The 26,996-nt window shown below is 46.4% G+C and overlaps 1 protein-coding gene across 2 annotated transcripts in view; it reads left to right on the top strand.

Annotated features, from left to right (window-relative positions):
* FBXW8 (F-box and WD repeat domain containing 8) overlaps nt 1-26,996 on the top strand; it is a 529,940-nt gene that overhangs the window by 76,772 nt on the left and 426,172 nt on the right. For both annotated transcript variants that reach the window (XR_013602517.1, XM_078667126.1), the window contains exon 2: nt 21,596-21,700. Coding sequence is in view for 1 of the 2 variants with exons in the window: in XM_078667126.1 (XP_078523252.1) it covers nt 21,596-21,700 (105 nt within the window). In the remaining variant the exon portion in view is untranslated. The remainder of the gene's footprint in view (nt 1-21,595; nt 21,701-26,996) is intronic.

Below are 26,996 nucleotides of genomic sequence, written 5' to 3'. Positions count from 1 at the left end.
GAGGGAAGTGTTGGGCAGAGTATCACCATGACTGTCAGCACCGAATGCTAGCAAGGGGCGTATCGGTGGCATTGTCCGGTTGGTCGTCATTTGTGGGATTCTGTGCCTGTTGGCATTCCCTACGTAAAGAGCATAGCATGTCATCCCATAGTGCCGCGATTGGGAACTGTCGTAGCCCTGCTGTTTCCTCACTATGGAGGGTGGCGCTTTCCGCTCTCGCCCAGTTGTCTAGGGATGTGTGCCAGTGTTCCGTCAGGGGTGGGGCGGCTCGCTTCCAGTGTTTCGTGATCAGCCTTTTGGCCGTGAGGAGGCCAAGGTCCCAGAAGCGAGAGGGGACTCTATTTAATTTGGTTCGTTTATATAGGCCTAGCATGCATGCCTCCCATGTGTGCGGTATCGACACTGCTGTGCAGTTATCTAGTATCGTTAGTACAGTCTGCCAGTACGTCTGTATCTGCGGGCATCGCCACAGCATGTGCAGCAGGTCTGCTCCCTCTAGTGCACATCTCGGGCAGCTGTCCGCAGCTTCTGGGAAGTACTGGTTAATTTTGTCGGGTGAGAGGTACGCCCTATGTAGTATATAGAACTGGATCAGCTTGAAGCGAGCGTTGTGAGGAATGTACCTCGGGTCCATCAGTATCATCCGCCACTCCTTATCAGTCCATTCCCTCCCCCTGTCAGTTGCCCATTTGTCACGCAGTGGCTGTAACGTGTGTTGTGTGTGTGTCAATAGTGCTTGATTCAGCCAGTGTACCACATGCGTATCGTTCCCCATGACATGTAGGCTCTGTATTAATTGATGTGTTGGTAGTTCCTCAGTGATGGTGCCCCACCTTCGTGTGTATGCCATAATTATGGAGGCATGTTGCAAGAACTGTCCCGCTGGGAGACCCGTGTCAGTAGCTAGTGTCACAAAAGGTATCAGGGCACCATCGGCGTACAGGTCCGCCATGGTGTCCACTCCAGTGCGCGTCCAATGTTCCAGTGCTGTTTCCGTGACAACAGAGGTGGTCCTGGGGGTGCCTAGGAGCGGGAGTGCCGGGGCATATGGTTTGATGTGTCTCGTGAGTCGTAAGCTCCTGACGTAGCATCGCACCGCCACATCCACATGCAGCTGTGACGTTCTCCTCGGGTGTGTCAGGGGGTGGAATAAGGTATGTATCTGTGTAGAGGACAGGACATCTGTTGCCGTGTCCTCCAGTCGGTTGCCCGCGAGCCAAGCGGTTACCCACTGCAGTTGCGCTGCTAGATAGTAAAGTTCTAGGTTCGGTACTGCAAGGCCACCCTCACTAATTGGTGTATATAGTTTTTGCAGGGCCACTCTGGGTCTCCCAGTGTTCCATATCAGGTCCCTGATCATGGATGCTAGTTCTTTGAAGGTGCGGACCCGTACGTATACCGGGATGTTGGCGAAATAATATAGGAGTCTGGGGAGAACGATCATTTTCGCCAATGTCACTCTGTTCGGGACATTGAGTGGCAGGGATTTCCAGAAGGTAATTTAGGACCTTATGGACGTTATGACGCGTGTTAGGTTGCCGTCTAGGATATCCGGGGGTGTCCTGTAAATATATATTCCCAGGTACCTGAACGTGGTATGATGCCACGGCAATTGCTCGCCATTAATCCTAATTTCAGGGTCTGGAATGTCGGGGTTGAACGAATACGCCCCTGATTTGGCCCAGTTCACCTTGAGGCCCGACACAGTCTCGAAGGATCGGAAGATCTCCGAGAGTTCTGGTGGTATTTGGGTGAGGTCCTTGACGTATAAGAGTAGATCGTCCGCATACAGCGAGACTATGTGTATACCATCTGCCAGGGGGATGCCCCAGTGCGTGCCCCTAGTGCGCAATATTTCAGCAAGGGGCTCTATCGCCAGCGAAAAGAGCAATGGGGACAGTGGGCAGCCTTGTCTGGTGCCGCGCCGTACCCTTATGGCGTCGGACAACAGCTTGCCCGTGCGGACTCACACCACGGGGTGTCTGTACAGCAATCCGACCAGTTCAATATAGTCATCTCCAAGCTCGAACTTACGCAACACGGCTAGCAGGTAGGGCCACTCGACCGAGTCGAATGCCTTCTCTAGGTCTAGAACTAGGCAGCCCGACCTAGGCCAGTTTTGTACTGCGTACGTTTGCACTCGGAACAGCCTCCGTATGTTGTGGGAGGTGCTTCTAGTGGGTACAAAGCCGTTCTGGTCACTGTGTATCAAGTCGGGTACCAGGCTCGCCAGTCGTCCGGCGAGGGTCGACGCCAGTATCTTGTAATCTGTGTTCAGCAGCGCTAGGGGTCTATACGAGCCAAGGAGTGTACCATCTCTACCTGGCTTGAGAAGGGATACTAGTGTCGCCTCATTCATAGACTGGGGTAAGGCCGAGTCGTCCAGTGCCGCTGCGTACACCTTGAGGAGTTCCGGAATCAGGATGTCAGAGCAGGCTTTATAATATTCCGCTGGCAACCCATCCGGGCCGGGGGCTTTGCCATTTGAAAGGGCAAAGATGGCCTCACGGAGCTCCTCTGCTATTAACCGCGACCCTAGGTCGGCCTGTTGGTCATCCGTTAGGGCAGGCAGCGCAACGTCGTCGAGATTCTCAGTTATGGTGGGTTGTGTGGTTAGAAGACAGGACATATACAGCGCGCTGTAATGTGTCACAAAGGCCTCGTGAATTTTCGCCTGGGTGTATACTGCCGGGCCAGCTACTGGCTGTATCGCCGTCACTGGCGCCGCGCGGTCTTTGCGTTGTATCAGCCAAACCAGCAATTTGCCAGGCTTGTCTCCGGTGTGATGTGTGCGGGCTGAGTGGGCCTTATAATTAACATTTTTCAGCCTGTCAATCAGCCTGCCGTGTTCTGCCCGCGCCTCCAGCAAGTCCGTGTCCGCGCCCGCGGCCGCTGCCTGCTCCGCTCGCAACAAGTCTGATTCTACGCGCCTGAGATCTGTCTCCAATTGCCGTCGGGAATGTGCTTGAGTACCTAGACATTGCCCCCTGAGGACCACCTTAAAGGCGTCCCATTCAATCTGTGGTGTCGACGCCGTGCCTGAGTTGTCTTCGAAATAATGTGCTGTTTGTGTGCATATGGAGCCTCTAAAGGGGCCATCCAGTAATAGGTCTGGTTGTAACCGCCACGTGGGTATCGGAGGCCGAGGCTGGTCCCACGCCAGATCCAACAGATGTGGGTTGTGATCTGAGTGTGTGCGGCCCATGTAGCAGGTATCCGTGACATGTGGTAGGATCTCGTTGGTTACCATGAATCGATCAAGGCGTACATGCAGGGTGTGTGCTCCCGAATAATATGAATAGACTCTGGAATGTGGATTGCGAGTGCGCCACGCATCATGTAGACCCCATTGTGTGGACCATGTCTGTAGTGCGTTCGTCGTAGTCCGTGCCTGTGAGTTGGGTGGTGAAGGGAGAGAGCGGTCCAGTGTTAGATCTAATGAGCTGTTGTAGTCCCCACCAAGCACCCAGGGGACTCCATGCCAGGGGGCCAGCGCTTGTGACAATTGGGCAAGGAATTCCGCCAGTCCTGCGTTAGGCGCATACACTGAGGCCAGTACTAGTGGGCTGCCATCCAGTCTGCCGTGGACTGCCACGTATCTTCCTCCGGGATCTATGTGTACGTCTAGTGTGGTCCACGGAGTGCCCGGCCTGACCCATACCAGTGTCCCCCTAGCATACGACGAGTAACCCGTAGCATATATTTGTCCACGCCATCTGCGACGTAGCGTGGGAATTTCCGTGGCGCTAAGATGTGTTTCTTGTAAGAGGGCAATCTGTATGTGGTGGCGCTTGAGGTACGAGTAGATTTGGTAATGTCGGGATGGTGTGTATGCCCCTCACATTCCATGTACAGATCTTAATGGCTGACATTACAGTTCTTTAATAACGTCCCCCGCCCAGTCCTCCCACCACCTCCCCAAGCACTCCGTGCCCGCCAACATGCAAGAGGTCCCTGCAATCGAATAAACACTTAAGTTGTCACACCACTTCACTGAGACCAAAGGAGGGGAAAGAAATATGGCTAACGGAACAATAAGCCAATGAACATTATGAACATTCAAAATACCAAAAGGTCGGATGCGAAACATGCTCCCGTCCATACTCTCTAGGAGAGCAACAAAATTCAAATCTAAGGGGGTGTTTGTGCTATGTGCACGTGATCAACGGTTCTGAGTCAATACAGTTGTTGTATGAAGGCCCATCGCCTTCCCGGGAGGAATGTACCAGCCTAAACCGCCCTTGCTTGCAGTGAACCCCTTATGTACATGCATGAAACTTTATACATTACGTGTCCCAATCGAGCTGCTACCAGGCGAAGCAAAGCATCTCGGTAGCTGCACCCCGGTCAAGTACGGGCGCTCAGTGTTGGTTCTTGGATTCGTGCTCACTGAGGAGGCGCTTGGTGTGTGCGTGCCTCCTGCGCAGCATGTAGGGTCGGGGGCATAGTTCGCTGCCATGAGTGTTCCTCGTTGTCGTTGTGGTGTTGCTGCATTATCGTGTTCTGCCTGTTCCCTTGCGACGGTCGTTGGCGGATATCCCTTCAGAGCGCTGTGCTCGTCGAGCAGTTAGCTGATGTAGTCCGCCGTTTGGGGAGTGACATCGGGCCGTTTCCTCCGATGTGGGGGAGTTCGGCACACCATAAATGGCTTCGTCGTCGCTGTGGAGTTCCTGTGCGCTACTGCCCGCCACGTCGCTCCGTGTAGGGGACCTGCTGAGTTCCATCACTAGGCGGAGGGCGTCCTGTTTCTCCTGCCTCGTGGCATCCGCTGGAGGGGGAGTTCTCGTCGGTGTTCGTGTCCCAGTCTGAGACCTCTGGCGGGGTCGACGTCTTCGCCTGTTACCTCCGGTTTGTCGTCGGGGCGCAGGACCCTCAGTCTTTTTGGGGTCCGTGTCCACTCCGCTGTCCAGCCAAGATTCCACTTCCGTGGGGTCCGTGAAGAAATGCGTCCGTTCTCCGGCCACAACCCTCAACTTCGCAGGAAACAGCAGAGAGTACTGTAGGCCCAGCTGCCTCAGTCGTTTTTTCACTGCCAGAAAGTCATGTCTTTGCCGCTGGACCTGTACAGTGTAGTCCGGAAAGAACATTATCAACGCATTTTCAATTCTGAGTCCTTGGAGTTTGCGCGTTTCGCGCAATATGGAGTCTCTGTCTCGATAGTTCATAATGCGGAGCAGCATGGGCCTCGGGTTGGAGCCTGTTGCCAGAGGTTTGGTGGTGACCCTGTGAGCGCGTTCTATTACGAAGTGCGGGAAAAGCGATCCCTCCGGTAGTATGCCCTTCAGCCACTGTTCCATGTGTTCCTCTGGGGTCCTCCCTTCCCAGTTCTCCGGGACCCCGACCAAGTGTACGTTGTTTCTGCGGGTCCTACCTTCCTCGTCCCTGTCCTCCAAGAACTCCATCCTGTTCAATAAATCCTGTATTTGCTTGTGCGACTGGTCGGCTTGAGGCTGAAGCGTCTGTACGGTACCTTCCAGGGTCGTGGTGCGTTCCGCCAGTTTTTTATGGTCCGCCCTTAGGTGCGTCAGGTCGATGACCACGCTATCAATTTTGGTGGCCAGGGAGGTGCGGGTTAGGTGTATTGACTCTTCGAGCCGCTCCATCGCTGCCAGCATGGTGTCCAGCTTCGCCGCCGTTTGGTCCGGGTCATTGCTCTTCCCGGACTTGTCCATCTTGCCTTTTGAGTTCGCGTTGCCGGTCCCGGTTCGTGTTCTAGGTCCGTTAGACATCTGCACCACAGCGTCGATTCCTTTCTAGCAGCGTGGTTCACCCCCAGAGGACCAGCCCGTACGTGTGGTTGTCAGGTGGCGGGGTACTGGACTATTCCTCAGTGTTCGCGGCCCGCAGGCGGGTGTGCACCTGTGTCCGTGGCCACGTGTCGGCGGCTTGCGGCGTTCGTCGTCCGCTAGGACGGTGTGTCCGTGGTTGGAGGTAACGCAGGGCCAGCGCGTGTCCCCTGCGGTGGGTCAGGCACGATGGTGGGCCATGCGGGCCACTGCGTCACGCACGTGGCGTAGGTAGCGCTGTGGGCGCTTCGTTTCCCTGGCTGTGGGTGCCAGAGTGGTCCCGCTGCTTCCCGCCAATAAGTGGGTGTGAGTCAGTAGGTGCGTTTTCAGTCCGGTCGCGTCCGCCGGCCAGTCGCGTACCGGACACTACCCGTGGCCTCTCCGCCCCAGTACTGTCAACCACGTGGTGGAGGGTCAAGGCGTCTGGCACACCTGGCGGGTAGGAGTAGGCCCCCGCTGTCGGCGGATCAGCACCGCTCCCCCTACCTCCAGTTCATGTAGGTTAAATCTGCCCCATCCGGTCACGTGCAGCTTCACTGCCGGTCAGTCATCCGGGCATGGAGCACTCAGCATGCAGATCTTCCAGTCAGGCCAGGCCGGGTGCCGCTGTCCGTCCCAGCACCGCAGCTCCGTGTGTTCTCTGCGCACGTAGGCCTCAGTTTCGGCCCCTCTGCGCCCGTCGGAGCCTCGGTCTCTCCTGAGTGCCTCCCGAGGTCTGAAGCGACGTGCGCGGTCCCAGCGCTGCTGAATCACCGGTGCGCCGTAGGTGCGCCGATCTTGCCCAAAGTCGGCTGGGTGTTAGGAGGCAAGGTGTTGTGGCAGCGCCGGTGGTTTTCTGTCGGCTGCAGGCTGTATTTCGCCGGAGAAATGCGCCGGGAAGGGGAGCTCAGAGCGGAGCTCTACCCCAGGACGGCCATTCCCGTTGCGTGCTTAGCCACGCCCCCCCATACCTGTGGAGACTGATGCACTGTCTCCCCCGTCCTGCCAGAGAAGGACTTTGAGCAAGGGCCTCTCACCCATGCCATGGCAGCAGACCCTTCTTCGATGCACAAGAGCATCATTGCTTCTTAGAAGTATCTGGCGAAGATAGATTTGTAAGCTAAAAGCACCCTGTGACAGCCATTTTACTCAACTGCATGGGATAGTAGCTAATGATTGATGGCCGAAGGCACAATTTATTACAACCATTGCTACTATATGAATAATGCTTGGGAGTATTTGAGAGGCAATCCGGAACTGTGAACAAAGAGCTTGTACTGTCCATACTCTGGGGCACATTCTTGATTCCCAGAGATGTGGGAACTCAAATATTGGCATCTCGTGGCAGGTTTTCTGTTTGAATGACTGTGCCCGTATTGCTTCTGGCTACCCCTCTCACATTTCCCAAAGATGCTCCCCACCTCCTACACATACAGGAAAACCCATAATGCAGAATCTTGATTCACTCAAGGCACCTTCCCTTTGCTTTATATACTGACACAGGAATGTGAGCCATCATTTTTATGCAATTATATTCCACTAGGACCGGTTGTTGTGTAGTGTTGCATGGTACCGTAGCGACAAGTCTGATTACTGCCAAATTTCCAGATAAAAAATGAACAGACCGTTGTTCTTTATGGAGCCCTAGGTGGCTAAAGCACATAAGTCAGCACAAGAATAACCTATGTCAAAAATGACAGGCGTTACCTTAGACTCTAAGGCTTAGAGTCTATAACAAGAGAATTGACTGCCATCAAATTGCCATAATGGTCCTTGAAAGAAAGCACCGTGAAGAGTGTGTAACATTAAATTAATGTGAGGTGATATTGTATCTTTTATTGCACGACTGACTGCAGCCAAGAATAGGCTGTCACTTGTTGAAGACAAAATGGTAGAATCATTAGATTGTGGACAAGAGCACTAACTTCTACAATAAAAAGTGATAGAAGTGGTGGAGAGGAATCCGAGAAACAAAGTCTGCTTCTCAGGCGCTCCTGAGGATATGTTACAGTTCCTTGCTGGATTTAGCCCAGGGAACACTAAACTGACTTTTGCACCACCATTGGAATTTCGAAAGGCACACAGAGTTGGAGCCAGACATCACAAGGTATCAGGAACTAGACATAGTATTGCCTGCTTTTTGCGAATTAAGGAAGCACACCAAGTTATTATCGCACCCAAGATATATGGTCCAGTTGTCTGAGAACACAAAATCTGCTTATGCAACACTTATGCTTTGAACCCAACTTGAAGAAAAAGAAATGTCCGTCTCTCGTGCATCACTTGAAGAAGTACATTATTGGATTTGGCCTACTAGATCTAACTTTCACACTAATAACAGTGGAATTTAAGATTAAGGAGTGTGTCTTGAGTAGCTGGAAAAGTTACTAGACTTTATGGGATGCCTCAGCAATGGACATATCTCAGCTGAACCTAGCGTTCCCACTTCCACAGGTGATAACCGAACAACCTACAGATTCTTCCTAACTAGAAGACTAGGGACTGGAAGCCATCAGTCATGTCTGGAGAAAGACGCACAGAGAGTGGTCACCTTGGAGCAAGGGACATCCGAGGTCACCTTTCAAGGACTCAAATCTATTAACCTGGATACTCTCTTCTCCCACTCCGGGTGCTCTAAGCTATATAACATGTCTTTTGGTCTGTAAAGTTTGAATAGGATTATTTTTTACCAATCCGGCAGCATCAGAGGGTATCATACATCCGTCCCCCTCCCTTTCCGCAAGCCTGTCAGACTTCTTCGAGGAAAAAAATCAGAAGTTATATTCCTCATTCCCAGTTAGGGCCAGCGTTAGAAGTGGGCGGGGACGGAAGGGCACGGCGTGCCCCTACTTCTTAAAATTATGTTAGTCCGTTCCCCTACTTCTTACTTTTGAAAGAGCGTACCGGGGACTGTAACATTGCCATAATTTAAAAGTACACCTTTTTTTTTTTTGCATGAGTGGTGACACTCTACACTCTGCAGTGCGCCCGACCTCCTCCCATTCCCCGCTGTGTCTAATGGGCCTGCAAAGTGAGACTGAAAGGGCCATCAGTGTAGCATGGTGCGAAAACGGCTACTCTGATGGCCCTGCTGCTTCTGTGAGCCCGTGATTCACACCTAACAACGCTGCCAGCCCCCACTGTCACCTGTGACAATGATTCTTTCGTGTCAAGCAGACTGACGGACGCCCCCTGGGGGGCTTCTTGACTTGCTATATATCTGCTCGCCAGCCAGCCACTGAAAAGCTGACCCAGCCCCACCAGCCTCTCCTGTAAACTAGTCTCCATGCCTGCTCAGGGAAACCCGACCCCTCCTTCACAGCTCTGCCCTTTCGCTGAACCGGGGCCTGCACGAGGAGCCTGGACTGCCTCTGAAGCCGTGAACTCCTTAAACATCAAGTAAGTGGGGGAGGGGGGGGGGGGGGGGGGGGACGGCGGGTGCATAATTCTCCTTATCCGTCTTCTTTGCTGCTTCTCTCTTCTTTCTCTCTGCCTTTCCTCTTACCCTTAAAAATAATCCACCCTCTTACCCTTAAAAATAAGTCCTCCTTCTCAGCCTAACCTTTCACCACCTCTCTTTACACCCCTCACCTAAACCAGTTCAATCTCTGCCACTCAATGATTAATCGCCGCTTTGTCTCAGTCACCCTCTGTGCCTTCTTTAAACTCTATAACTCAGTTTATTTATCACCAACACTCTATCTGATCTCCACCTCTACACCCCCCCTCGCACCCGTTTCTATCGTACCCTGATCTTTTCAAAACAGGGCCCTCTCTGCTTTCCACCACATTCCTCCTACAACCTCCAACTCTTCTTTTAAGATCACTCTCTGCTGCCTCCTCCCACTGCGAAGCTGGTGTTTATCAGCTCCTCTCAACAGCTACCTCAACAGTACCTGATATTCTAATAGAACGTTTGTGTTTATCTTTTGCTTGCATTAGTAACTACATGCTACAGCATCAGGTTTCATTAAAGAATTAAAAAATATATAGTGACCATCAGGAGGGTAAACGCCAAACGATATCACTTCCACCACCTTTATTGGAATTTAGAGTAGTGGAGTTACCCTATATCCTCTTTTCTTCACTCCATCACCTGCTTCTAACTAGCTTGTATTTTTCTGCCATCCTCCGTGCCTGTTCCTTCCCTTTTCTTTCCCACTACTTTTCACGTTAACATTTTGTGTCCCAATACTTGTTTCTTTCCACCTTTTCTTTCCCCTATGGTTTTCCATTAATGTTTTCATTATCTCACTTCATTCTCTGCTTTTCCCAGCAAGTCTCTTTCTCGTTTCACTTCTGTGCTTAGCTTGCTCTCTGTGTCACTAGCAGGCTCACCGACTCATATCGCCATATATGTTCACCACATTCGGTAGAGATTACAGGAGTTAAGAATTAGTGAAAACTTACTCAAGTGCACCACTTCAGAGACCACCACAATTAAAGCATATAAAGGTTTTACTGTTAATAGATGACCCTTTTTTTTTGGGAGGGGGGGACAATGTAGTTTTGCAGACTGATGCACTTGAGTGATTCTCAGTATTAATGCATACTGCAAAGTGTACTGTACACGGCTACAAATAAGGCACAGATAAACAAAACCTCAATAAGGACCTATATTTCTTTTTAGCATTGAGTCAATCTTATCATTTTTTTAAAACGATGCCAAAAGAGAGAACATGTAAATTATTATTTGAACAAGTTTATTAATATTTTTTCTTTTTTATAGACAAAAATTATTTTGACACATTTTCACAACTGAATTGATCATTATCTTAACAAACATTAGAATTACTCAATTTACATGTGAGCTTTCTTAAGAGACATTAAGAGTGCCCTCTAATAGCAACTAATCTAATCTATCATACATACATCCTGATATGGCAATCATACTTTAATCTAGACCTAAAATGACATGTATTTCTTCATATACATAGAAGATAAATGGATACTAAACAAGAAAGACAGTTATTATTTAATGTAAAAACTTTAGGTTTATGATGCCACAGTTTAAATATGTCATGTAAAAGAAACAGAATATGTAAAAGTAATAATAATGTTTTTTGCTGTACTTTTTCATTTTTCAGAAATCAGTTTGATGCCCTCAAACTCTTTTAATATATTGTGTAGTTAAATTGTTTGCTCCATATTGTCCTTGGCCCTGAGGAAGGTTTCTTACCGAAACGTACGTCGGCCTAACACCAACTGTCTTGGACCACAGCTAGTTTATGCCATCATAACTAGATGACCTATACCATCTTGGACTCTCTGTGTATTCCATTTAGTACACCTCACAACTGCCAAATGTATTTGTCTTTCTTGTTTAGTATCCATTTATCTTCTATGTATATGAAGAAATACATGTCATTTTAGGTCTAGATTAAAGTATGATTGCCATATCAGGATGTATGTATGATAGATTAGATTAGTTGCTATTAGAGGGCACTCTTAATGTCTCTTAAGAAAGCTCACATGTAAATTGAGTAATTCTAATGTTTGTTAAGATAATGATCAATTCAGTTGTGAAAATGTGTCAAAATAATTTTTGTCTATAAAAAAGAAAAAATATTAATAAACTTGTTCAAATAATAATTTACATGTTCTCTCTTTTGGCATCGTTTTAAAAAAATGATAAGATTGACTCAATGCTAAAAAGAAATATAGGTCCTTATTGAGGTTTTGTTTATCTGTGCCTGGTTTATCTCTCCCCCCTCTGGACCTCTAAGTATTTGGGAGAACTCTTTCTTTCTATACACGGCTACAAATAAAACAGTATACAGTGTCAGTGTGAAATATGCTAGGCTCTTCGTATAGAATATTATTGCTGACTCGCTTCAGTGTGTGCAAGATGCAAGTAAATGCTGCAATGAAGTCTCGCACTCTATATGTCCGAGCAACAATATTCGACGTTCGGGCAGGCTTAGGACATCAGCCCCCCCTCCCCCCAACCCCCCACACCTTGAGCAGTGCATTCTCCCTTCCCACTTTGTACGGTAGGCCAGTAGCTCTTGAAGGTCTATCTGTGCGCAATGCAGCAGTAATATTTCAATTGCCTATCTGAGCTCCCTGGAAGGTAAGGGCTTTTTCTCTGGCTTCCACCTTCACTCACCCTCACACACTCCTCTGTCACAGAATCTTGTCGTCTTTCAACTCCTCTCACACGGTGGCACTCCTCCTATGCCCTTCTCTAAACCTACCCCTAAGACCAAAAGGTTTGATAGGAGGCCTTTCCTGCTCCCCGAGGACAGGCTTGGAGATGGGAAGTAGGAGACACCCATGTATATAAATAACTGCATGTGAAGTGAATATTAGCAAGCTGGGATAAGGGAAGGCTTGTGTAGTTGCTGATCTATATTATGTACTTCATGGCTTCTCGTTCATTTTCTTCTCTTGTTACCATGTCCCAGTCCGAGCACCAGCAACTGCAGTTCTATATGCAGAGGGCGGAGTATAGAAATAACACCCATCTCAAGGCCGGCTTTTATTTACTCCTTGCACCGGCTCACACTGTCATAACTATTGGCATTGGTAAATCCTCAGGCATGGGCCGACCCTGCTCTCATTGTTTGCTGCATAATTAGCCTTTTCTGTGTTCCCAATTGATAGCACATGTCAAAGCAAAGCCCATGCGCTGAAAAGTAGTGTGCCGGTGACAAGAAGCAATCACATCACTCTAATTCTGTTATTATCCCTATTTACAGGCTCCTGTAGCACTATACGTTCTTTTATTTAGTAACGTCACTTCCATCCCGTATGAGACCTAGAGAGCTCACTCCAACTCTCCTGATGCATGCACATTCATATTTCTCATTCTTATTTTACTTCAATACAGGGATCTTGACTCCATAATAGTGCCGCTAACAGCCATAACCAAAAACATCACTTAGTCATGATTTAATTAGCACTATCTCCAAGTAATGTCCAGCTTAGCTCTAGTCACAAATTATCAATAAGTGGATGCTTTCCTTGCATAATTGCTGATTGTAGTTATATGGAGGGCTGCTTACTTTTGAAAATAAAACAAAGCAGGAGGCAAAGTCAAGCCCCATACTGTCATCAGGCCTCCCATTTCCGGTGCTTAATTTGACAAGGTGGTTGCAGGTGGTGTCCACCTGCACTCGTTTTTGGGGACTAAAACAGTACAAGAGAGAAAGGAAGAATATGTGTAAAGAAAGAGGACTGGAAAATAGAGACAAGAGCAGAAAGCAGGGATGAAAAAGAACCTGCAAAAGTAAAATAAAGGCACAGGGAGTGTTTGGTGGTAGCGGACACAACTGTCAACCCTGCATTCGACAGCACTGTTAACGAGCTTTTGAGAAAAACTTTGAGCCCCGGCACATATTATTTGACAAATTAAGCACTGATTTCAGCTGCCTGCGGCCTCTGCTTTCAACAGAAGTCAATGGGGGAAATTCATTCTTCCGGTTATTTTAAACAAATCTCCCTCTTTACTCTTCTAAAATGTTGGCATTTTGCTCCACCGAAGGGCATCTATCCCGATCTGCCACTGCTCTCTGTGCTGCTGGTAGGAGCTGATGCCCCTCAAGCCTTTTTTATGCCCGCTCGCCCTATGTGCCCCCTGGGCAGTTTGCAGTCTGCTCTGCCTGCCAGTGTGATCTGCGGCAAGTCTCCAGAAGTGTAGAGATGGCGGGGACGGGTATACCAGAAGAAGCAAGGTGGGCGAGGCGAGGGCTGGATGCAGGAGTAATGCTTGATAGGAGTAAGTAAAGGGGGCGAGGGAGGGATGGGTCCGTGTTTACTAGAAGCAGGGTAATGAATGATATGCCAGGAAGTGAGGGTGGTGAGGGAGGGCTGGATCTGGGTATACTAGAAGCAGGGTAATGAGAAATACCAGGAATTGAGGGAGAGCAAGGGGAGTGCTGGGTGTAGGTATGCTTGCAATGTGGTACATGCACAATGCAAAACTCCAAGTCATGTTTTAAAAGCCACAGATAAATAACATACATTCTTGCCCTTTCCCTGTGATACAGGGCAGTGCAGCAAAGTAACATGGTGTGCTGCCCTGCACCACCATTCCCATAAATATTCCCCAAACTTCATGGTATCTCTGCTTCATACACAATCAATTTTAGCATGTGCTACCTACATTCGACCCACTGCAATTATGCAGCACAGGAGGACAACATAATGTTGGAGGTATGACTAAATTATGAAGCAAAAAAAAGACTGCAGGGTTATATAGTACATTTTCTGATACTTTATTAATTTGACATTTTTACACATACTAACAGTCTCTGGAAAGCTTTCACCTCATTAATCCCAGTGTAACATGCCAATGCAGCGGTGACAAAGGTGACCAGTCAACCTTTGCACACGGCCTTCCACTCCACAGCAACACAATTCACGTTGTTTAGTAACTTTTGATCCGTTTGAGCTACAAACAATTTTTTTTGCTAAAACCATCAGATTATGCGGCAGATGTATCATGTGGAAAAATACGGCAGAGCTATAATTATGTGGAAAACATCTGCAAACTAGGATATTTTATCATTCATGTTTGAACATCTAATGCTGGCCTTGTGCATAGGACTACAACTCTGCTTTGCTTGAGTGTCACAGAATGACCTAGTCAACAGTGCTCCCAGCACAGAAAACACTGACAATGAATGTTATGTCAAATGCACTAAAAATTGGTATGTTTTGCTATTTTTAGCCACACCTCCGACTCCGCCCACTAATCTAATCCAATCCTCTGATTATTCCCGCCCCCTGAGTCTCCGCCCACAGTTCCCCTACTTTTTTGTCCCCACTTCGACCACTGGTTAGGGCACAGGATGTGACAATACAGCAACCTGCTACTTATAGCACCTTGAGCTCCTTTACGGTATTTCGCTCTATCACAGCCGAGGAATCTCTGACTGAACTGCAGAGATGCAAGTCAGGTTCTCCTGGCGATCCTTGACCCCCCTGCCCCCCCCCCCCCCCCCGCCCCCCCCCCCCAACACAGATTTTTAGATCCTGGGCCCCATTGCATCTTTCCAGCTACTTGGAAACAGGCATTCTTACTTTTACTGTTGAAGAAACCTAACGCTGACCCAGGCATGTGAAGTAACTCTCGAATAATTTTCCTTCTGCCGGTACCCGGAAAAATACTTTAGAAGATGGTAAGGCGACAGCTAGCTGATTTCACAGAGGCGCATGGCCTCCTTCATGATACCCAAACGGGGTTTCGCACTGGATGTAGTACAGAGACGGCCCTGGTTGAAATAGCTGAATCTGTGAGGATAACTGAAGATCGTGGTGCATCAGCAATGCTGGTACTGTTAGACCTATCGGCATTAAGTGGGAAATGGACTTATCTTTTACAACACAAGACAAGTATGTCAGATTTGATCAGCTTACTTTGGGAGGTTGCTACCGGAGGAGAGCTTCAGGATAATAGTCCATGCGCTGGTGACTTCCCAGTTGGATTACACCAACAGCTTGTATCTGGGGCCACCAGCCTATCTGTTACAAACACTGCAGATGATTCAGAATGCTGTGGTAAGGCTGATTCCCCGGGTCCCATTCTGGCTATCTTCCCCCACCGTAGACACCTACATTGGCTCCCAGTGGCTAAGAGGATTGAATTTAAGGAGTTGACCTTTGCTTTCCAAGCTATGGTTGAAAGGAGCCCAGGTTATCTCAAGCGCTGGCTCAACCCATATCGGCAGGAACGGACACTTAGATCCAACCACCAGCTACTGCTCTGCGTCCTGCAATATGCTAAGGCCTGTCAAGGGGGTAGGTCCTTTTCGGTTAGGACCGCAAGACTGTGAAACTCTTTGCCAGTATACTTGCGCCAACTTGAATCGGAACACGAGTTTAGGAAGGCCTTAAAAACCTGGCTCTTTAAGCAGGGATAATATCTGTATGTTGCGTGGTTGCTGATGTAGTCTGCGTAGTGCCGGGAAACCTCTGTTTGAGGTAGCTGTGCGCTTTATACATGTTTATTATTATTATTATTATGTGCAACTTTATGTCTGACCCAACTGTCAATACTGTGGTCTAAATCTAGGGATTCTGGTATACTGAGGAGGAGGTACCTTGTGTTCTGGTTTTGAGAGGTTTTTGTGTTTCTATGGGTTGGGGGTCGGGGGTTACTATTTTGTTCCCTAGAAGATCTCTGTTCTTTTTGGACCATACACTGGCTACTATGCAGATCGCTCTAATTGCAAAGGACTAACTCCTGTACGTCCTGTACCTGTCTCCTTGTAACAGGGCGTACATGGCAAGATAGTGAGATGCAACAAACATTAATGCTGAGTGTTATGATGCACTGGGTACTGCATCATTGGGAAGATAAATGTTGATTTATCTGTTTGAACGTTATATATTACTACAATGATGGCATGGTATGTTGGACAGTTCACTAATTTTGTCGCCAATTGATCTACATGACTTACATGTTACTTGGTCAAGTAACCTTCTTGATCCTTAACTGGGTTCGTTCTCATTTGGAACTTACTATCTATTTCCTGCTCACACACATATATTCTCACACACCATCTCACAGCTATCAATCACAATACGAGTCCTGTAATACTTGTCCCATCCTACTTTACTGTTGGGTAAACCCCTACATTGTGTTAGATCACAAGACCCTCCCCAGGACATCCAGAGAGTACGACTTGAATATCACAGATCCCCTCACTGCTAAGAGACCCTCGATTCTCAGAAAGCAAACACCATTTGGGCATCCTCATCGACGTAGAAATATCCCTCCCTAAATAGAAATCAACATTAACAGTGTGTGCTTATGCAACTAAAATACTCCTCTGCTCATCCCCAGATGTATTTGAGCCATGGCTTTAACCAACTCTGAAGTCTCGATTCTTTCTGTATATTTGAATGGGATGACTCAGTTTAAGAAGCGTAAAACGTTATTACCTCTCTGGGCTCTAAGCATCCTGATATTGGTTTGCCTCAGTAGATTTACCTGCCCTACAAAGAATGTGCCAATTGAACTGGGAATTGGTGGGATACGTATGTATGCCCGGAAAGATAAATCATCTCATACAGCAGGAAAAGAATATTACACCAGCAAAGATTTATTATCCCATAGTGATCGACCCTCCCACACATTTCATGTGAAGGGCAGAGTTTATATCTTGATTATATAATCATGTACCCAAAATTGCTCAGATGATGAAGCCGCACTCCGTTGAAAAGTTGGTAAAACCTTTTATTTCCCAGGCAATTTGTCTCCCCTCCAGCAGTTTTAATCCTTTGGCCTGACGCGTTTCGATGCTTTTGTGCATCTCTTCAGAGGCCGACATGGGGAAAGAGTTCTTCGCTGCCAAAACATATAATCACTAACATTCAAATGTGCTAACAGCCGTTTTGCATTCGTCACGCTCAAGTTGGAAGATGACATAGTGGTAGACTCAGTTTATGCCTCTATCAGAGTTAGTATTTTACCTCCGACCTTTCTAGAACCATGCAATGCACATCATGGAAAAATAAAAAATAGTAGTGGGTAGCGACTGGAATCTCTTACTTTATCTGATACAGCACACATCATGTTGACCAGACCTAAAACGATTTAGAAACAGACAACTCTGCATGATGTGATGTCGGAACTTGCCCTGCTTGATCCATGGCTGATCCACCCAGTTTAGAGAGAGTATGCATTTAGCTCCAGTGTACATAGATTACTACCCCATACGAGGCATGTAGGCGATTAGTACACTACTCCACAACCCAAAGGATTCGTTTTTTTTTTTTGTCCTCATTAGCCATTGAATCGATCCAACTGTGCTCCTATCCGCACAGACATGAGGCCAGACCCCCATATTGCACAAAGAAGCCCAATAGTAGGCTCCAGGTACTCAGAGAGTCGGTCCCAATGTCGCCAGCAGAGCTTGGACGAACATTCTCCCTTCGGACCAGTTCGGCCAGTTGTCCAATAGCTGTACGGTGCCTCCCTTTGGACAGAGAGATTTTAGGCCTAATCATCGGACCCGAAAAAAAAAAAAAAAAAAAAAAACCCGGGTTAGCTAACTATCCCTTCTCCAATTGATCAAGAGGTCCCAAAATCTCAGAGATCGAGGACTACATGTTCTGGATAGATCCTGCATTGAAGTTGCATACAATGAAGACAGCCACTCTGCATGTGTTGGGGGGTTTATGTTGACCCAGTTTTTGCAAATTTCTCTTCTTGCCAGTAAAATGGCGTAAAACAAAAATTCTCTCTCTAATCCCTTAATATTGTTGTTTATTCCAAAAATGATTAAAAGCCATGAGCACGGGATAGATAAACCGAGAATAGATTCGAGTGTTGTTCTGACTTCGTTCCAGAAGGTGACCATGTTCGGGCACTCACAGAACATGTGCAGATCTGAGGCTGCTGGAAAAGAACATTTGCAACAACACTTCCCAGGTTGGAATTTCGACAGACGTTTGGTAGAATAATACGCTCTGTGAAGTGTAAAAAAATGGTTACGCCTCAGCCATGCTGGCTTGATGATTTTATAGAGAAGGGTAAAAGATTCCTCCCATATGTCCTCCATATGTGGTTGTCCCTCCGCAGCCCAGAGTTTTTCCGGGAGGTTGAGATCCCTCTCTCCATCCTCTATGATGTGCCAGTAAAAGAGTGCTACTTCCTTTTTCCCGGCAGGTCTTTCAACTAGGATATTTTCTAACAAACTCTCCTCTCCCATCATCGCTTTCTTCTTAGTTTGAACCCGAAGCCAGCTGCTTAATTGCAGGTATACTAACCAAGAGAGTGGTGATGTTAACTTGAGCTTAAAAATATCCCAATCAATGATAGATCCTTCCATCAGGAGATCGCCCCACTGTGTGAAACCTGCATCTAGCAAGACTCTTTTAACGGTGTTAGCTTCTTGTGATGTTAATCCCGGTAAGTCCCAAATCGGGGCATATTTAGACAGGTATCCTATCCCGGCCTTAGATTTTATTTGAGACCATTCTTTTAAAGTACCCGATAGTGACTTTAATCTAATTTTTTTAAAGAACTTCTGGTGTCCGAACTTAAAAAGAAAGCCATTCACTGGAAGGTCCGAACCCATTAGCATTGCCTTGTACATAAGACCATTTGCATTTTCCCAAGGGATCTTAAGTAACATCCTTGAGTGGGTCAGATGAAATGCCCAGGCATAGTATTCCAAATCTGGCAATGCGAGCCCCCCTTTTTCTCTTCTCCTTCTCAATTTTTTCCAGGCTAATCTACTGGATTTATACCCCCAGACAAATGAATTAATATTTTGCTGACATTTTACAAGCTGTTTGGTGTCAAATACTAACGGGATGGAGTTAAAAATAAAAGTAAATTTCGGGAGGATACTCATTTTTATCAAGCTAGTTCTCCCATAGATGGTGAGCGGGAGGAAGGACCAAGCTTTCATCAAGGTTTGGGATTCTCGGGAAATACGGGCTAAATTGTTCTGAGCCAGATGTTCTAGATCTTTAGTGATTGTAATTCCCAAGTACCTCAGTGAAGATTTTACCGGTAGCTGGAGGTTATGAATATTCCAAACCATAATTTCTGTTTTCCCAGCGTTAATTTCATATCCCGAAAATTTTCCAAAATCCTCCGCTTTCTTTATAATAATTGGGAATGCCAACGCGGGATCAGTTGTGTATATGATTATATCATCGGCATAAAGACCGATCTTCTTTTCCCAGCCCGAAAAAGTAAAATGTGGAATGTTAGTATCCTCCCTAATAGCCTGTGCAAACGGTTCTACATATAAATTAAAGAGAAGGGGGGATAAGGGACAGCCCTGCCTTGTTCCACGACTAATTTTGAAAGGAGTTGTTCGCGTACCATTTATTAATAGGGATGCTCTAGGGTTATTATAAAGTAAGGCTATGGCCCTACAAAATTTGGGACCCAGATGGTATTTTTTCATTATTAAATTTAAGTATACCCAGTTTACCCTATTGAACGCTTTTGTAGCGTCAAGGGTCATAATGGCCACGGGTAGGCCGAAAGTTGAAACAATATCCGCGTCTCCCACCAAATCGTAGGTTAGGTCTGCCAATTGCCGGCCTCTAATAAACCCCTTTTGATCAGGGTGAATAATTGACCCAATCTCGCTTCCCAATCTCGCAGCCAAGATTGAGGTAAAAATGTTGTAATCATTGTTGAGAAGCGAGATTGGGCGATATGATCCACACTCAGCTGGGTCCTTGCCTGTTTTTAATATTAAAGTTATATTGGCTTCCCCCCAAGAGCTTGGTGGTGTCTCCCCTCTAATTATTATGTTATTAAAAAGGTTCGTAAGGACTGCGGTAAGAGTAGAATTAAGTACCCTGTATAACTCTCCTGGGAGACCGTCTGGTCCCGCGGCTTTGCCCTGTGCTAGTTGTTTAATAGTGTTGGAGACTTCCAACTCTGTTATAGCTTTATCTATATTTTCAGTTTGGTGACTTTCCAATTCTGGGAGAGTTATATTATTCAACCATTCGTTCCTTTCATTCAAATTAACATTAAGTTCCTCTGTGTAAATATTCTGGAAAAACTCATTAAAGGCTTCCCCAATGGCTATATCTGTTGACCTACTATTGGCTTCCCCAGCGACCCTCACTTCCTTAATAAAGTTTCTGGACTGGTCAGCTTTGATTTTCCAAGCCAGCAATTTTCCAGCAGATTCACCATATTGGAAGTGGCAAGTTTGCTTGCCTGCCATCTTTTATTTATCCTTTCCTGCAATAATGTGTCTAGCTTGGCCTTTAGTTCTAATTTCTCCTCTTGATTATCAGAAGGGAGCTGGTCTGATGATTCTAGATGGGTCAATTCTTGCTCTATATGTCGAATTGCTTCTTCATATTTCTTTCTCCTGAATGAGGCCCTACCTGTAATACAACCCCTCATGAAGGCCTTCCAAGCCTCCCATACGATGTCCAGAGAGGCAGAACCTAAGTTTTGCTCTAAAAAGGAGGCAATTTCCTGCATCAAATAATCTTTCTCCTCGTCCTCCAATAGAATTGTTTGGTCAAAAGACCAAGATAGGTGAGTAGATTTCTGCTCTAATTTTATCGAGAAGAAAATAGCAGAATGATCTGACAAATGTAGAGGCAGATATGTTATGCTTTTAACCTGATCCTTAATTGAAAGGCTAAATAGGGCATAATCAATACGCGATTTATGTCTGTATTTATAATTGTGGTATGAGACTCCCATGGCGTTCCCAGCTCTTTGTCTCCATAGATCAATTAAACCTAGATTCGACATACATCTAAGCAGCGTATCCCTCATATTGCTGTGTACTACGGCCCTGGAGGTTGCAGATTAGTGGTGGATTAGTATAGGAAAGTATAAATTCTTAATTTGAGCAGTGAATATGTGAGTCTGTTAGTTTGATTGAATAGGATATAGGAGGTATAGAGGAGGGAAGGGTCTAGAAAGTGTTATTTGGTGGATCATAGAAGTGAGATTAGGTTTGGATTAGTCAATGAAGGGATACAGGAGGGAAGAGTCTAGGAAGTGTTACTTGGGAGATTATAATAGTAGAATCAGGTTTGGGGTGAGTCAAGGAGTGACACGGAAGGGAGGAGGCAAGAAAGGGTTTATGGGGGAGATCATGGTAGTAGAATGAGGTTTGGGACGGGTCAGAAAGTGCAGGTAAAGGATAGATTGAGAGAGGCATAAGAGGAGACATAGAGTTGTGCATTGGAGGGCGATGAAAGACTTTTGTTTTCTACAGTAGGAGTAAAGCCATCGTTCTTCCTAATAAGTGTCCGCAGTTATTTCAAGTGAAAACTGGCACATCCAGCTGTCGGTCACACATGTTCACTGGCAATAATTATTTTGGGCATTTTCTTATCCACAGCATATTAATTGTGTCTCTTCTTCTCCACTGCAGAACGAAATTAATGAAGTGCCATTCTTTGATATTCAACTGCCGTACGAGCTCGCCCTGCAAATATTCCAAACCCTGGGACGGAAGGAGCTTGGGAGATGTGCTCAGGTAAGCAGGGCACAGCAGGCTGCTTGTCACTCTCTCTGCATTATTTATTGAAAGGGGTTTAGAGCAGCAAGACATGGCGAATGCTAGTCTAATGGCCAGGATACCGCCGGTTTTGGTAGGAGAGAGGTTTAACACTGAGGCAAATGACCAAACAGGCCCTGTATTGGGGCATCTCTAAACCAACCTAATTTACTTTTGGCATCTGTAGTTTGGTGATACACTGTTGTATCACAGGGCTGTTCAGGGAGTATTTTAGGTTTCTCCTTTATTTATATTAAGGTGTTGCACAACGTTTTTTGTAAGTTATAGTGTTTGCATAGTATTTATAGAATTGTGGCGGCGCAAGGGTGACCTGGAAAAAGATAAACTAATATTGATTATTTAGTTAGGTATTTTTATGCATCAGTAATCCAAAAATGGAAAGTGTAAGGTTTGAATCTGAGATTTATTTATTTATTTATTTTGCAGGTTTGTAGAGCGCTAGAATAAACTCCCAAGGGAGTATCTCCGCGCTATCTGACTGCTTAACCTGCAGGAGATCGAATTCCCTGGCTCCAAACTAGTTCTTAGACTGTGTGGTTAGACCTGAAACAAGAACGTCTTCAGCTTTTTCCTGAAGGCCAGATGGTTTTCAAGCTGCCTAAGCTGGAGAGGGAGACCATTCCATATCCTCGGTCCCCTCACAGACAGAGCCTTACCCCCTTGCCTTGCCCGCTTGATCCTAGGAATCGTGAGAAGCATTTGGTCACTGGACCGTAGAGCACGAGAAGGAACATACGGCACAAACTTGTCTGCCAGATAGGAGGGACCCAAACCATGAAGTCCTTTGTGAACCGTACAACAGATCTTAAAAACAACTCTCTGACGGATGGAAAGCCAATGAAGCCTGGCAAGTAGAGGTTTTGAAGGTGTTCTCGGAGGGACATTTAGAACCAACCTGGCTGCGGTGTTCTGCACAACCTGTAACCTATCCAGGTCCTCCTCATTAGCTGACAGCAAGAGACCATTACAATAGTCAAGACGACTGATAACCAAGGCCTGGACCAGGGTCTTTCTGATGGTGTCTGGAAGCAATGGAAAAACTCTGCGCAGCAATCCAATGGTCCGAAAGCAAGATCCAACAATGTTGGTAACATGCTGCTTCAAGCTGAGTTCTTGTTCCAGACGTACCCCTAGGTTCTTGACTATTTGCTTAGGCTCGGGGACTGGGCCTAGATCTAAAGGCCACCAGTCAGGAGCCCAGCTGATCTTAGCCTCACCGAAAAGCATAACCTCTGTCTTTGAAACATTGCACTGCAACATATTCAAAGACATCCACTGGGAAACTGCTCTCATCCCCTCAGAGAAAGAATGTAATACCTCTGGAGTAAGATGGTCAAAGGGAAAGAGCAGCTGGGTATCGTCAGCATATGACACTGGGCAAAAACCAAAGGCTCTCAGGATATTAGCCAGGGGGGCCACATAGATGTTGAATAAAGTAGGGCTCAAACAGGAGCCCTGTGGCACCCCCTTAGTAATCCTGGTCTCCTCGGATCGGAAATTGCCCATGGTGACACATTGGGTCCGACCCGAAAGAAAGCTCTTTAGCCAAGCCAATGCCATGCCCCCTAGTCCACTCCCAGTCAGACGCTCGACCAAAATCTCATGTGAGATGGTATCAAAAGCTGCCGATAGATCTAGCAGCACCAGGACAGCTGATGTTCCTTTGTCCTGGAGCATGCGTAGATCATCGGTAATCGACAGCAACGCTGTTTCCGTGCTGTATTTTGGTCTAAAGCCCGACTGAGATGGATCTAGGGCACCAGTATGTTCCAGGTGATTGGACAAGTGCTTAGTGACGTGCTTTTCTATGAGTTTTCCCATGAATGGTAAAAGGGAAATGGGTCTCAGATTGGTCATGTCAGCCCATGCAGTGGCGGTGTTCTTGCGAATGGGTCGCACTTGGGCTCTCTTCCACTCCAGTGGGACACAGCCTGTGTCCAAGGAGAGGTTGACCAAACTTTGTATTTCTGGTGCTAATATGCTCCTCACTGAAACCATCACTCTCGGTGGAAGCTGGTCCATAGGACTCCCACTCTTTATAGTTGTAATGAGTCCCTCCACTTCAGCCAAAGTGATGTTAGAAAAGTTTGACAGAGTGGAAGCGGTGATCTTTTTACTCGCTGGGACGACAGTGGGAAGAGTAACATGTCCAATGGAAGCAATGGAGGCATGAATCTTCTCATAGATGGTTTCAATCTTGTTCGTAAAGAAACAGGAAATATCATTGCAAAGTTGTTGAGATGAAGTGTCAACACTCTCACACGCTGCCGGCTTCAAGAAGGAGTTCAGTATTTGGTAAAGCATCCTCGGCGCATTTCCTACCGCCTCTAACTGTGAGGTAATATGCTGTTTGCGAGCTGTTCGAATAGCTTTGTGATATGATTTTAATGCCCTCTGATACTCCAATTTATCTGACTCCAGATGAGATCTACGCCAGGTTTTCTCTAATTTTCTTGTTCTACGCTTCATAGATCTCAGGTCCTCTGAAAACCACACCTCCTGATTTTTCGTCGTGCGGGTCTTAAAGGTTTTCATAGGAACTATGTGCTCAATGGCAATGGTTACTGCCTTTTCATATCTTTCTAGCGCCACATCAATGTTATTGGTTGTGGCATAATCTTGGATAGAGAAGGCATCCCTAAAAGGTTCATTGGTTATCTTGTGCCATTGTCTCCGTTTCATGGGGATCTGAATAGATCTCTTGGGAGTTGGTCCTATCTCAGGGATATAAAATTCTATAGTAAAATGGTCCGTCCATAGATTTACAATAGGGGCAGAACACTCAACTCCAAGGAGCCTGGACAAGATGAGGTCCAGAGTATGTCCGGCCCTATGAGTGGGTCCTTTATTACGTAGCAAAAATCCCAATGAAAAGAGATCATTTAGGAAGTCCTGAGTCTCTTTTTCCTCCTTTAGCTCTGCGTGTATATTAAAATCCCCCAATAATAAAAAGTCTTTCTCGACATTAACATGGGGGGCCAATAATTCCATCAAAGTGTTGGAAAAATTGTTCATAGGTCCAGGAGGCCGATAGACCAAAGCACCGTTCATAAAACATTTAGGCGAGGTACTGATTTTAAAAACCAACATCTCCATCTCTGCTGAGCAATATTGCTCGAGAGTGGAGACCATGATATTGTCTTTATGCACGATGGCAAGGCCACCTCCCTTTTTTATGGGTCTGTCCTGACAGATAATTTTGTATCCCACCTGTATTCCCAAGGTAATAGTAGGTGCAGTGTGGGGTTTTAACCAAGTTTCAGTAAAGAAACATAGGTCAGGTTCAGCCTCCGAGATAAGATCCCATATCTGCATGTGATGTTTAGGCAGTGATCTAATGTTACATAGGAGGCATTTATTACGGGAACCGGTGTTGATAGGGGCAGGGGAAGCGGGCGTGACTAATTGCTCCAGCCGGAGCGGTGCATTCATACTCTGAAAGCGGCAATTTTTACATGAGAAGGGGCCTTCTAGAAATTGAACTTGGTTGCACACACAGTCTCCACAAATGGGTGTTTGTACATGGCGTAGTTCGGCAGCAGTGTATGATATCTTGTGCATGATGTTATCACTTACTGGTGCAGGGATCACCATCCTGGCCCCTGGCCCCGTCCTGTCACGGACGGGCACAGACGGGCTTCTCTCTGGCGCCTCTCCGGCGCTTCACTGTGCGCGACCGCTGCGCGCTCGAGGTGACGAGAGGGCTAAATAGGCCCTCCCACCCTCAACTGGACCGCTAACCGCCTCGGCGGAAGTGTAGGCGGCGAGTATTTCCTGTCCCACAGCCTATCGGTGAGTGCGTGTCAGTGAGCAATTTCAGTTTCTAAATAACAAACAGCTTAAAACGCTGACGCATCAACATGAAATTAAGTGTGCCTCAGAAATCAACACTCTGAAATCAACACATCCCGTGTCATATATAGCCCCAATTTTAAAACACTAAAATCGCTAAAGTTCTCGAGTAACAGATTTAAAAGCACAGTTTGTAAAAACACAGTTTGTAGTGTTGGAGCAATTCGGCTAGCGTCAAGCAGTGTAAGAGAGCACTGCCACTGCCCCCTCTTACCGCCCTGGCTCTCTTTTCAGTAGCTATCTTTGCAACACACACTACTGGATATCTTATCTATGTCATATAAGTATTTATTCTAGAAGGGAGACTTTGTGAATACAGCATGTGGTTCTCCAGTCAAAAGATGCGCTTGCATGGTTTCTGAGCCTAGCTGCTTTAGGAGAGGAATGACGTAAGGACGTTCCACAAAGGAAGTGGTCGCCTGAGGGTGATGAGGTATCGAGACACAAGGAGTGTTTCAACAAAAATGACCAAAACAACAGAGACACATATGCAGAACAACTTATAGCAATAATAACAATATGTCCGACTTTAAAGTTGCAGCGCATGCCAGTGTACGTTTTACCTTTAGATAGCGCCATAGGGAAAATCGTTATATAGTTTGGGAAACATAACTAAGCCTGTACAACATGTGTTTGGTCATTTTGGAAAGGAGGACTGTCGATGTGAACAGTCCTGCTTTAAAAAACAAAAAAGGTGCTTCTTCGCATAATGCAGATTGTTAATGCTAAACTCTTTATTCTGCAGTTGTGAGGTCCATTGATAAATATTTGCATTACATTTTTATTTTAGTTTCAGTGCCCTCTGGTCGAAACAATTTCCTGCAGTGCGGTTTGTATACATTGTTGTAATACTCTATAACCTTATTGAAAGTGGCCAACATCCTTCACGTACAATATCAGATTAGTGAAAATGTCTGCTATTAAAGTGGACAGCCCTCGGGTAAACTTAAAATTTCAGCAGGACATCTCAGTTAAGTCCCTGCTGTAGAGATCAAGTTCTACTGTTGGTAATATGTGAAATGTGTATTTGATTGGAGAAGTGTGGCCTGACGGCTAGAGCGGTCGACCTCCCAGCTGGGGAACCGGGTTCGAGTCTCGGCAGTATCCTGTGATTCAGGACAAATCACTTACTCTCCCCCTGCCTAACAAAAACAAGCATTTGCAATGCAATAGGTCTCGCATTAGGAAAGTTTGAGCTATTGGTATTGTAAATGACACATTTTTTATTTATGTGTTGGGTTTGAAAATAGCGAAATTAATAGCTTTGTCATTTACAATGCCAATAGTTATAACTTTTGCAAATGTGACACCTATAGCATTTGTAATGCAATAGGTGTTGTATTTACGTGACTCAGATGTATTGATATTACAAATAATAATGGCTTTTAATTTTTGTTTAATA

This window comes from Lissotriton helveticus, chromosome 11 (assembly GCF_964261635.1).
Source record: "Lissotriton helveticus chromosome 11, aLisHel1.1, whole genome shotgun sequence".
Taxonomy (NCBI): domain Eukaryota; kingdom Metazoa; phylum Chordata; class Amphibia; order Caudata; family Salamandridae; genus Lissotriton; species Lissotriton helveticus.
This window is presented reverse-complemented; position numbering and strand designations above follow the sequence as displayed.